The 12199-nt window shown below is 54.9% G+C and overlaps 1 protein-coding gene across 1 annotated transcript; it reads right to left on the reverse strand.

The window, feature by feature from the left end:
- Window positions 1-4416: 4416 nt before the first annotated feature.
- On the reverse strand, window positions 4417-12199 carry SZRD1 (SUZ RNA binding domain containing 1). The gene is made up of 4 exons (XM_060258911.1): window positions 12007-12199; window positions 6267-6316; window positions 5453-5707; window positions 4417-4547 (listed from the first exon to the last, which is right to left on the reverse strand). The coding sequence occupies exons 1-4, from the start codon at window positions 12055-12057 to the stop codon at window positions 4445-4447; spliced, it is 459 nt and encodes a 152-aa protein (XP_060114894.1). The 5' UTR covers window positions 12058-12199; the 3' UTR covers window positions 4417-4444.

The following is a 12199-nucleotide window of genomic DNA, read 5'->3' on the forward strand; positions in this document are numbered from 1 at the left end:
GGGGCTGCAGGCATGGGGGGTGCAGCTGGAGAAGCACAACCAGAGAGGAATCCTCGCCTTGCCGGGGGGGGGGGGCGCGGAGGGCCTGGAGGGGAGGGGTGGGGGGAGGGGGAGGGGCTGCAGGCATGGGGGGTGCAGCTGGAGGAGAAGCACAACCAGAGAGGAATCCCTCGCCTTGCCGGGGGGGGGGGGCGGGGGCCTGGAGGGCAGCTGCTGCGGGGGGGCTGGGGGCAGGCGGTGTGGCCCAGGGGAGTCCCAGGGGGCGGCGCTGGGGGTCCTGGATCCCTCCCGGGGGAAGCGAGCCAGCGGAGGGAGGGAGGGAGTTTCCTGGGCCGGCCGCGGGGGCGACGGTGGGGGCGGGGCCGACCTGTATCCGCGGTTGGAGGCGCGGGGGGGGAGGCGGTAGACGAGCACTTCCGGCTTGACGCAGAGCACCGACTCGTACCCGCCGTCCGCCATCTCAGCGGGGAGCGCGGAAATACGGGCCTCTGGCGGGGCGGGGCTAGAGGCGTCGCGCATGCTCCTGACCGGACGGCGGCGTCCCAGCTTCCGGCTGTGCGCGTTCTCCCCCGACTTCCGGGCTGCCTTCGACACCGTGGGCGGGAGTGGCGGAAGGACGCGGGATGGGGGCGGGCGGACCTCCCTCCGAGAGAGAGAGAGAGAGGAGGCGGAGGCGGCTAACGCTCGCTTCCTCAAATGCAGTCCTGCCCGGCCGCCCGCCCCGCAGTGGAGGAGGAAGGGCCGCACAGGACCCGAAGTGCGAGGGCGCTGTTCTCCCCTGGGCCCCGAGCCGCTCGGCGCTTCGGTTGGTCGCCTCGCCGGCCCCGCCTCTCTCCCGGGATTGGCCTTTCCTTTGCCCCGCCCCGCTGGTGGGGGGTGGTGAGAGAGGGGCCTGCGAGGCAGAGGGCTTCAGCAGCAGCAGGTCCTTGTCGGGGACAGCGACCGCCTACATCCGGAGCTCCCGTTCATTCCTTCCCTCTCCGTCCCCAGCAAGAGAATGGCACCACCTGCGCTTGATGCCATATATGGTGTTTCATTGTTATTTCATTTGGCTTCATCTGCTTCTGCAATGCAAACTGCTGTGAACAGCCCAAAGCCCAGCTATCAGGAAGGGTAGTCAAAAACTCAAATAATTAACAGAAAGTTAAAATGCTCCCTTCCCCCCAGGAGTTCCACCATGTGAGTGCCTGCCCCCATTTGTGGCAAAGGATCCCGCTGCACCCCACCCCACCCCGGGATCTGTGGTGCCATCCTTCCTTCCATCCCAGTTGGCAGGTAGCCAAACATGGCATTGGGCCTTTTCTGAAGCCAAAGCAGAAAGAGGCTCTGCAAAAGCCTAACGATTTGAAGGGCCTGCGGAGGGAGACCAATGGCCCTTTCCTGTGGACATGAGATGTTGGCACGTTTGACTCCCCTCCTGGAGTTCTGACTGCTGCAACTCCTGAAAGGAGGCCAAGAGGCCTGGGAGCAGCTCACACTCTGCAGGTGGCAGGGTCTTGGCAGGCCATAGCTGGCAGCTGAAGTCCCACCAGGTGAGCAATGGAAGGGGGACCTCTGCCACCCCCACCCTCTAGGCCATGGACTACCCATGACAGCTTTTTCAGCACACACAATCACTGCAGAAGCCATGAGGGGCTTTTTATTGGGGGTGGGGTATCTGGCCTGCTGTAGGAAAGCCAGGTCTGCAGTTTGCTTCAGACCACAGCAAGCCCAAGGCAGTGTTCCCAAACTCAACAGCAGACAGGCCCCGATGCTCAGGTACACTGCTCCCCAAGCTGGAGGCTTTATTTAGCAGTCAGAACTAAGAGCCACGGAGGAAGGGCAGCAGAATGGGGAGAGGGAGGAGCTCACTCAGAGATGGTATTTCAAGGTGAGGTGTTGCCAAGGCAGAGGAAGCACTCCCCTCCCCTGGCTTCAGTGGCACATGAGCACATCTCTTGTCCTCAGACCTCTTCCTTCTTCCACCTGGGAACTCCCTGGTGAGCCCCCTGACTGAAGACTGAGGGCCTTTGCTCCACTCTGCCAAGCGCCACCTATGCTGCGTGTTAGTTCCACAGAGACTGGGTCTTCTTTCAGACTCACAGGAGCAGTGGGGAGAGGAATCACCATGAGGCCGCATGTTTAAAAGTTAATACATTTATTTAAAATACAATTTATAAAATGTTTCTCTGCATACTTAGGACGGTCATGGGCCAACGTGGCCACTTCTTTGTCATGTGTAAACACAGGCACACGCACACACACACCCTAAAGTGCCCCTAAGAACAAGCCCCCGAGCACACATACAGCACCCCCCCTCCCCCAGCCCTAAGAGGTCTCTGGACTGATTCCAACACTGATTGTTGAACAAGACAGCTGACTGGGCATCTGCTCCAAGGAGACCTGGCTGACAGACAGCTAGAGGGACCCTGCATGCCCGCCTGCAGGCCAGCAGGGTCCTCATGCCAGTATGGCTATGGTGACAGAGAGGAGGGCCGTAGAGGGTAGGGGCTGTCCTGACGCAGCCACAGGCCACTGGCGGAAAGGATGCTGCCCAGCCCAAAGCAGAGTTCAGGAAAGGCCTGGTGACTAACAGACACCATTATTGCTCACACCATTATTCCCCTTCTTCCGTCCCTGTGGAGTTTTTGGGCGCCATCCTCTCCTTCCCACCCACTTCCCTCTTGCCCCCCACCCGGACCTAGGAAGTATGACTGTCCCTCTGAAAGAGCTGGAGGCCGGGTACAGAAAGGTGGCTGGAGGAAGGGGATGCAAAAATCAGCAGCCCCCAATTTCAACCCCCTCCTGCCGTTCCAGGGAGAGAAAGAGGCAGCTGGCGGGGGGGGGGGGAGGCAGAATGGGCCCTCCGGGGAAACAGAGTGATGCTCAATCACATCTTCACTTTTTGTACACAGGTAGTTTTATTATTATTATTGATTTTCCTCAACCAGTTATTTACTTTGCAATATTTCTGTACATGTCTCCATCTGACGTACAAAGAGACTCTTCCTTCCTCCCTTTGCTCCCCCCCCCACAGGACCCGCCTCAGGCCAAGTTCCACTTCGGATCCAGTTGGAGAGAAGAAACTGAAGAGCCTGGCATCCGCTGCAAGCCCATCCCTTCCATACCTGGGGCACCCTCTGAAACCAGACACAAAAAGGCAGGCTCCAGGAACACCGTGAAAGCAGCTGGGCGGGGGGACTTGGAAGTGCTCCTGGGCAGGCCGAGAGCCCAGCCTGCCCCACCCCCCAGGACGAAGGAAGGCCCAACCATAGGGTGGCCCCTCAGGAGGATCTGCCCCTAGCTTTCAGGGGGGAATTCCAGAGGGGTGGGGGTGCTTCTTGTTGCAGTAAAGAAAATCCCATTCCAGTCCAGGAGACCTGAGCCCAAAAAACTTCTCAGGTCTCTCTCTGCAAAACTTCTGGTCTAATCCTCTACTCCCTCATTGCATGAGAAGGCACACTGCTTCCTACTACCCCATGAGCCCCACTGTGCCTTTGGGAGCTCCAAGGCCACAAGCCAGCCTGCCTCATCTTACCTGCCTGGCCAGCGCAAGCACTGCCCAATGGCCATGGGACTCAACCCATCTGTGCCTAGTTCACAGCCCCTGCAGCACCTTCCCCCCCCACCCCCCAGCCTGGAAACAGCACAAGCAGGGCCAGGGCTGACCTCCCCCTCTCCTGAAATGCAAGAGGTGCATTCCCATTCATACGCCCCACCCCGCCTGCAAGACACTGGCAGGTGACACCGACTCAGGTGAGCCACAAGCACACCTTGAGGGGGGGGGTTAGCCACTCCCCACATTCCACTTGCTCAGCAGCAGAGGGTCAAGCACTCCAAGCCCCGCCCATCCCCCCCCCCCCCGCACATGCTCCTCAAAAAGCTTCTCTCTCCCTGGAAATCTACAAACTATCCCGTCTCAGAGAAACAAGTTAAAATCCTAACTTAGCCCCTCCTCCCCCCATCTCTTCTCATGCACTTTTGGCTTCAACATCATCCATTTCCCCCAAAGCAAACAACAACCTGCACACTCACCCCGCCCCCCGCCCCAGCCCTGTGTGAACAGAATCTGTCCCAAAAGCAACATGGACAAACATGCACGGCTCAAGCAGCAGCCGCCGCCGTCCCCACCTCTCGCTTCCAGTCCTGGCCGAGCCCGTCTGCTGAAGCGGCCGTCCTTATTGCTGGTGCCGGCCTTGGCCTGGGGGACGCTGCATGCAGCCCTGCGCTCGGTGCAGGGGAGCCGGCCCTGCTGCCCCCCCCGCTGCCTGGGGCAGCCCTCTTCAGTGCACCAATCACAGTGGGTGAGGCGGGGGTCACAGTGCAGGGGGCTGAAGGGCACAGTCGGCAGAGCAACGGGGGTCACAGTGCAAGGAACCCTGGGTAGGAGGCCCCCCCGCCACTCCAGTCTGGCCATCCACTGCTGCAGTAGCGCAATCTGGGCCTCCGAGTTGGCCTCCCATGCCTATCTGCGCTGCCGGAAGCCTTGCGAGCCGTCTGGACCCAGCGGCTGCCGGATCACGTTGCTGGGCTGCCTGGCATCTTCTGGCTGGGAGATCCGGGTGGGCCTGCAGCACAAGAACACACCATCACCCTCCACCCTCCACTTAGCTTGCCTCTTTTGTTCTCCCCCCACCCCAAAGGAAACAGGAAACGAAAATGCTCCTCCACAACGTCTAGCCCCGCATCCCATCTCTTACGCAGAGCCAAAAGGCCGAGGCCCTCTCCTGCAGCCTCTCCAAAAGCCTGCCCAATTCCCACAAGAAGAACATCAATGAAGCTGCTTCTGGCTACTCAGTCTGGCAGCAGCTCTCCAGGCTCTCGGGGGGCAGGGCGGGCCTCTCACATCACCCGCTGCCTGGAGATGCGGCATGCCAAGCAGATACTCCCCCACTGAGCCTGGACCAGTCCCTCCCTGGGCCCTGGAGGGCTCGTCAGTTGCCCACCTAGGGAACATAAAAGCAGCCATGCTGGATCAGGCCAATGGCCCATCCAGTCCAACACTGCGTCACACAGTGGCCAAACAAACCAGGTGCCATCAGGAGGTCCACCAGTGGGGCCAGGACACTAGAAGCCCTCCCACTGTGGGAGCCCCCCAAGCACCAAGAATGCAGAGCATCACTACCCCAGACAGAGTTCCAACCATAAGCTGTGGCTAAGAGCCACTGATGGACCTCTGCTCCAGATGCTTATCCAATCCCCTCCTGAAGCTGGCTATGCTTGTAGTCGCCGCCACCTCCTGTGGCAGCGGAGCAGAAAGTCTCCAGCCAGATAGCAAGGAGAAGGCCCCAGAGAGGCAGGGTGAGGGGGAACACCTCCTCCATCAGGAAGATGATGCCTTTCCCTCTGGGGACACTTCCTTACCATGCCATTGCTCCCCTGCTCCTTGGCAAGCCATGTAACTAGAGGAGTCATCAAGAACGCCATGGGTGTGACCCCAGCAGCAGCAGCCCCCACCTCCTGTGCTCCCCACCTGTCGAGGATGGGCTTGTCTTGTTCCTCCTCGGGACTGGCGCTGCCTAGAATTCGCTTCCGGGCTTCCGCATACTCTGCTTCCCTCTGGGCCAGCGACTTCACCGGGAAAGCCGGACGGTTAGCCAAGTGAGGGCTGCTGAGCACTCCGTTGCTTGTGGGCCGCTTTAAGATCCTAATCTGTGGAGGGGGACCCGAGGGAAGGCTGTCGTCCTGAATGACAATCGGCACTTTGGGGGGAGATCTGGACTTCCCGCTGTCAAGTGGATCAGGGAAGGAGAGAGGTCAACAGGACAGGCAGATGTCTAAAGCAATTGCACAGAGGCAGGTGCTGAGCAGTGAGGATCGGAAGGAGGTCCCACCCCTGGTCACCTCCCCTCCTTCCACTGCAGTGTGAGGGAGAGTCACACCTGAGCCCTGTGGAGAGAAGAGCAAGCAAGCAAGTCCCCCAAGGACACGACAGACCCCTTGCTCCTGCAGCTGTGGCACTGCCCTGCATGGAATCCCCTCAGCATGCAAGTCAGAATGGGTGATGGAGAAAGGTTTGCAACCCAGACCAGATTCAGGCCCCGCTCCCCAGCTCCAACACACAAGCATCCCATTGGCAAGGCAGGGATCTACTTCTCTCCTTCATTTCCACATGGCCCTAGAAGGCAACGCAACCCAAGAGCCTTCCTGAAACTCTGCCATGGCAGGGCCATCTGGGGCCAGATCGCGGTGGCAACCATTCACTAGCAGGCCCGTTCAGGCTACTAATGTAGCTCGTCCTGCTCAGAATCAGGCCGTGAGCCTGCAGCATCACACAGAAGCCTCACCTTTCTTTTTGCGTGATCTTCAGTTTCTTTTCCAATCGCCGGTCTATTTCCTGTAAGGCAACACAACCCTGTCAAATACATAGCACAGTTCAGAAAACAAGGCAAACAGAAACCTGTTTGTCGCCATCCCGCAAGGGCATCCAAGGCCTTGCAGGCAATAACCAGCACCTTCAGCTTACCTGGATAAACGGCTGGTAACCAAGGCAGTGGCTGCATCGTTCTCTAATTCCATCATCCTAGACTTACTGTGATTTGATAAGAAATGTCTTGTCATCTTCCTGTCTCAAAGTGAGCAAGAATGGAAGTCTTGTGCATGATCTATTCACACATGAAGCTGCCTTCTACTGAATCAAGGCTGGCCCTGTCTGCTCAGACTGGCAGCGTGTCTCCAGGGTTGCAGGCCATGGCCTTTCACATCACCGACTGCCTGAGCCCTTTAGCTGGAGATACCAGGGATTGAACTGGGACTTCCTGTGTGCAAAAGAGAGGCTCTTTCCCTGAGCCACAGGTGTGCTAATGAGCCCACAAAACCTACAAGCCCCACCACTCCTTTGTGGCCTAAGAATAGAGAACAGAGGCTTCCCTCCCTGGATGCCTTCTTGGCCTGAAAGACATCCATCTGCACAGGATGCTGTCTGCAAAGTCATTTCTTTCTTTATCAAATTCTATGTACAAGGCCACCCATTTTCCCTGCAAGCAGAGCTCACAGCAGCTTACAACAATGAAGCAACAACAATTTAGAATAAAATCAGCAAAAAAATAATAACAGATCAACCAGTAAAACAATCCCCTATTAAGATGGTGGAGAAAACTTCACTTCTGCGGGCCTCTCAGGGGAAGGGGCTTATGGAGAGCAGAGAGTACCAGAGTGCCAGGCATTGTCCTCAGCTGAATCCCTGGCAGAACATCTCTGCCTTACATGTCCTGTGGAAAGGGAAGAAGTCCCACAGATGCTCTTCAGCAGAGAGTTCCACCAGGCAGAGGCCAAAGACGTAAGAGGTCCATCAAGTCCAGCACCCGCCTTGTGCAGAGTGTCAGTAAACAGGGCCTAGAGGCCAAGGCTTCCCCCTGGGATTCAGAGGCTGGTTGCCTCAAGGTCTGGAGGCTCCCTTTAGTCACCAATGGCTGCTGATGGACCTTTCTCCCATCCATCTGTCTAATCCCCCTATTTAATAAATAGACAGCAGTTACATTCATTCACTTACCCCAGTAACTGACCAGTAACCAATGGAGTGACTGCAGATATGTATGTTGCCCCTAGCTCTGGCAGCAACCAGGCTGTGGCATTCCATACCTACTGGAGCTGGCTTTGGGGACAGTACAGTGGTCTAGCAGCTTACTGCGGTGTGGATACTTGTGCCCACATTGGCCAGGTCAAGTCATCTTCTGAGCAACATGAAGATGGCAAGCCACATCTCCTGCTGTTGCATTATGTTCTGCTTCTCCAGTACCAATACTTGGTGTCACCCTTAGAACCCCACTGAAGGCAGAAAGCACGCAGTCCTTGAAAACATCAGCCCTCCCACCAGTGCTTGCAGAGAGAGAGTTAGGAAAGCGAAAGCTCAGGATGAGCTCAGGCTGCCAAGAGATGTAGGAAACAACAAAAAAGGGTTCTTTTCTTATGTTCAAAGTAAGAAAAACAGCAAGGACATGGTAGGCCTTTTGCTGGGACAGGAAAGTGGAATTGTAGCAGGTGAAGGAGAGAGGGCAGAACTGCTCAATTCCTACTTTTCCTCAGTCTTATCTCATGAGGAACACAGTGGTCAGCAGGGCAAAAGCAGAAGATTTAATGAGGGAAGGGAGCTGCAGCCTACGATTGGCATAGGAGTGGAGCATAAACATGTACTTTCTTTAAATGAAACTAAGTTCTCAGGGCCAGATGGATTGCATCCAAGAGTACTAAAAAACCTCAGGGATATAATTTCTGGGCTGTTCTTTTTGACAATTCTTGGAGAACAGGTGAGTGCCAGAAGACTGGAGGTGGGCAAATGTTGTCCCGTCTTCAAGAAAGGGGGAAAGGAGAATCCAAGTAACTACCGACCCATCAGCTCGATGTCTACACCTGGTAAAGTTTTAGAACAAATCATCACTCAGATGTGAACAAGATGCATTTTAAGAAGGATAAGTGCTGAGTTCTGTGTAATAAAAACAAGGAACATGCATACTGGATGGGGCACTTCTGAACTAGATCATGGGGTATAAGCAGACTGTAAGTTAAATATGACTGACAAAAAAAGGCTAATGCAATCTTGGGGTGTATCAACAGAGGCATAATACCCAAATCACAAGATGTCCTGTACATTGCATTGGTCAGGCTACACCTGGAGTCTCGTGTGCAGTTCTGGAGGCCTCCCTTCAAGAAGGATGATGACAGAATAGTGCAGATGCTGAGGAGAACAACAAGGATGATCAGGGGCCTGGAGACCAAGAAGCCCCAGGAGGAAAGGCTAGAGAATGTTCAGCCTGGAGAAGATGAAGTCGAGGTGGGGGGAGAAGAAGAAAAAGGAGAGGGAGATATTGAATTTATACCCCATCCTTCACTCTGAATCTCAGAATGGCTTACAATCTCTTTTATCTTCCTCCCCCACAGCAAACACCCTGTGAAGTAGGTGGGGCTGAGAGAGCTCTGAAAGCAGCTGCTCTTTCAAGGACAGATCTGTGAGAGCTATGGCTGACCCAAGGCCATTCCAGCAGCTGCAAGTGAAGGAGTGGGGAATCAAACCCAGTTCTCCCAGATAAGAGTCCGTACACTTAACCACTACACCAAACGGGCTGTCACTTATAGGAGAGTAGGGAGCTGTCCTGTTGGCAGCAGAGGATAGGACTCTCAATGAGTTTCCATTAAGGGCGGGAATGGTTTTAGGGAAAACTTTTTGACAGTAAGAGTTGTCCAACAGTGGAATCATCCACCTAGGAAGGCAGTGAGCTCCCCCTCACTAGCAGTTTTTAAGCAGAGACAAACACTTGTCAGGAAGGCTCAATCCTGCACTAAGCAGGGAGTTGGATTCCATGGCCTGTATGGCCCCTTCCAACTCTGTGATTCTATGAGTCAGTTCTTGAGAATTTAGAGAAGATGGCTGTAATTACAAAGCATGGGTTTCCCAAGAACAAGTCATGTCACACTAACCTTATATCACTTTTTTTGAGAAAGATGCTACCTTGCTGGATCAGGGGAATGCTATAGACATAGTTATCATCTAGATTTCAGTAAAGCTTTTGATCACGTTCCACATACTATTCTTGTTGACAAGTTGGTAAAACGTAGTTTGGATCCTATTACTGTTAGGTAGATCTTCAACTGGTTGGCAGATCGCACCCAAAGAGTGCTTGTAAATGGTTCCTCATCCACTTGGAGAGGTGACCAGTGGAGTACCTCAAGGATCTGTCCTGCGAACTGTTTTGTTCCGTTATCTTTATAAATGATTTGGATGAAGGAATAGAGGCAATACTTATTAAATTTGTAGATGAGGTATCTGTGAATTTCCTGCATTGTGCAGAGGGTTGGACTAGATGACCCTGGAGGTCCTTCTTCCAACTCTATGATACTAAAGTGGGAGGGGTGGCAAACAGCGTAGAAGACAGAGATAGGATGATCTCGACAGGTTGGAACATTGGGCTAAAACAAAAATTAACCAGGATAAATGTAAAGATCCGCATTTAGGTAGGACCACTCAAATGCATAATTATAGAATGGGGGAAACTTGTCTTGACATTAATATGTGTGAAAAGGATCTAGGGGTCTTTGTGGATCCTATACTGAACATGAGACAGCAGTGTGATTCGGTAGCTAAAAGACCAATATGATTTGTATCAACAGGAATTTGTATCAACAGAAGTATAGTGTCCACATCATGTGAAAGGATGGTATCGCTTTACTCTGCTCTAGTTATACTTCACCTAGAGCAGGGGTGGGCAACGGTAGCTCTCCAGATGTTTTTTGCCTACAGCTCCCATCAGCCCCAGCCATTGGCCATGCTGGCTGGGGCTGATGGGAGTTGTAGGCAAAAACATCTGGAGAGCTACCATTGGCCACCCCTGACCTAGACTATTGTGTTCAGTTTTGGGCACCAGTTTAAGAAGGATATAGACAAGCTGGAACAGGTCTAGAGGAGGGTGATGAAGATGGCGAGGAGTCTGGAGACCAAGTCCTATGAGGAAAGGCTGAAGGAGCTGGGGATGTTTAGCCTGGAAAGGAGGTGACTGAGACATGGTATGATCACCATCTTCAAGTACCTGAAGGGCTGTCAAGTAGAGGATGGTGCAGAGTTGTTTAATGTTGCCCCAGAAGGTCAGACCAGTTGAAATTAAAAGTTTTCAACTAAACATTAGGATGAACTGCCTGACTGTTAGAGTGGTTCCTCAGTGGAACAGGCTTCCTCGGGAGGTGGTGGGCTCTCCTTCTTTGGAGGTTTTCAAACAGAGGCTAGATGGCCATCTGACAGCAATGCTGATTCTTTGAACTCAGGCAGATCATGAAAAGTAGGGCAGGAACATAAGAGAAGCCATGTGGGATCAGGCCAATGGCCCATTCAGTCCAACACTTTGTGTCACATAGTGGCCAAAAAAACCAGGAGCCATCAGGAGGTCCATCAGTGAGGCCAGGACACTAGAAGTTCTCACACTGTTGCCCTTCCTAAGCAGAGTTGCATCAGTACTTAGTTTTCGTGCCCTTTCTTACACGCCCAGGGAAATGCTGATCACCACTTTGGAGTCAGGAAGCAATTTTCTCCAGGCTGGTTTGGCCAGGTATTTGGAGAAATTTTTGCCATCTTCTGGACATGGAGAAGGGTCAATGGGTGTTTGGGGGGAGGCGAGATACTTGTGAATTTCTTCTTTTGTGCAGGGGCTGAATTAGATGACCTTGGAGGTCCCTTCCAACTCCACAATTTTATAATCACTCCATCTTGTCAGGATTCCATTTCATCTCATTCACCTTCAGCCCATTAGGCAAAGCAATAATCACCCACATGCCAATGACACCCAGCTCTAAATTTCTTTATCAAAATCCAAACCCCCACCCCACCCTGCTCCTGAGGAGCTCTAGTATCTGGAGACAGAAAAGGCTCCTTCTCTCAGCATTCTCCATCCCCAGCACATCCCCCCCTTTGGTCCTGTTTCTCTGAACTAAACGTCCCCGGACTCTCTGCTCCAACTCCTTAATCAATTTAATAACCAGTGGGCAGGAAAAGTTCAGTATGGGGGTGGGGGGGAGCCCTGATGTGGTCCAGCGGCTGACCTCTACCCAAGCAAGAGCGAGGAATCCTTGCCCAGCAATGCTCCAGCTGGCACTGGCAGCGTCAGCCCTTCTTGAGCCACCAAGCCAAACAGGAGTCAATTCTTTGCTGCCTGCCTGGGAGGGAGGGAGGGAGGGCGCCCTCCGCCTGTGCAGCCTCTCCCAGCTACCCTGAAGAAATGAACTCCCGTCCTCGGAGGAGTGCTGAAGGCGCCGTTTGTGCGGAACCCCCGGCGATGGCGTTGCGCGCGGCCCTCCTCGCTCCCCCCCTCCGCACCTGGCCGCGCTCTCGGGGGTCCATCCAGGCACGTGGTCCGCGGCTCGGAATAAACGGGGACGCGGGCCCTTTAAGAGGCCTAGTCGGTGCGCTGGAGCCTGCGGCGCCTCACCGCCACCCATGCCGAAGGTCTGAGGGCCGGGGCGGCTGGGCGCTCGTCCCCCCCCCCTCCTCCACGCCCCCCCGGCCCCCCACGCCCGCCCCCGGCCCCCCAGGCGGCCCCGGCTCACCCCGCTGTCGGCCGCCTCCTCCCAACTCTCGGCGACCTCCTCATCTTCCATTGTAATTCCCCTCCGCCGCCAGCCCGCCTAACGCGCATGCGCACACCGCTCCCAGCCGCTGGAGGACCCCCGCTCTCAGCCGACCGCCGCTCCGACTCGCACATGCGCCCCTGGTTCTTCCCGGGCTTCCTCTAGCACATGC

This window comes from Heteronotia binoei, chromosome 18, assembly GCF_032191835.1.
Source record: "Heteronotia binoei isolate CCM8104 ecotype False Entrance Well chromosome 18, APGP_CSIRO_Hbin_v1, whole genome shotgun sequence".
Classification (NCBI taxonomy): domain Eukaryota; kingdom Metazoa; phylum Chordata; class Lepidosauria; order Squamata; family Gekkonidae; genus Heteronotia; species Heteronotia binoei.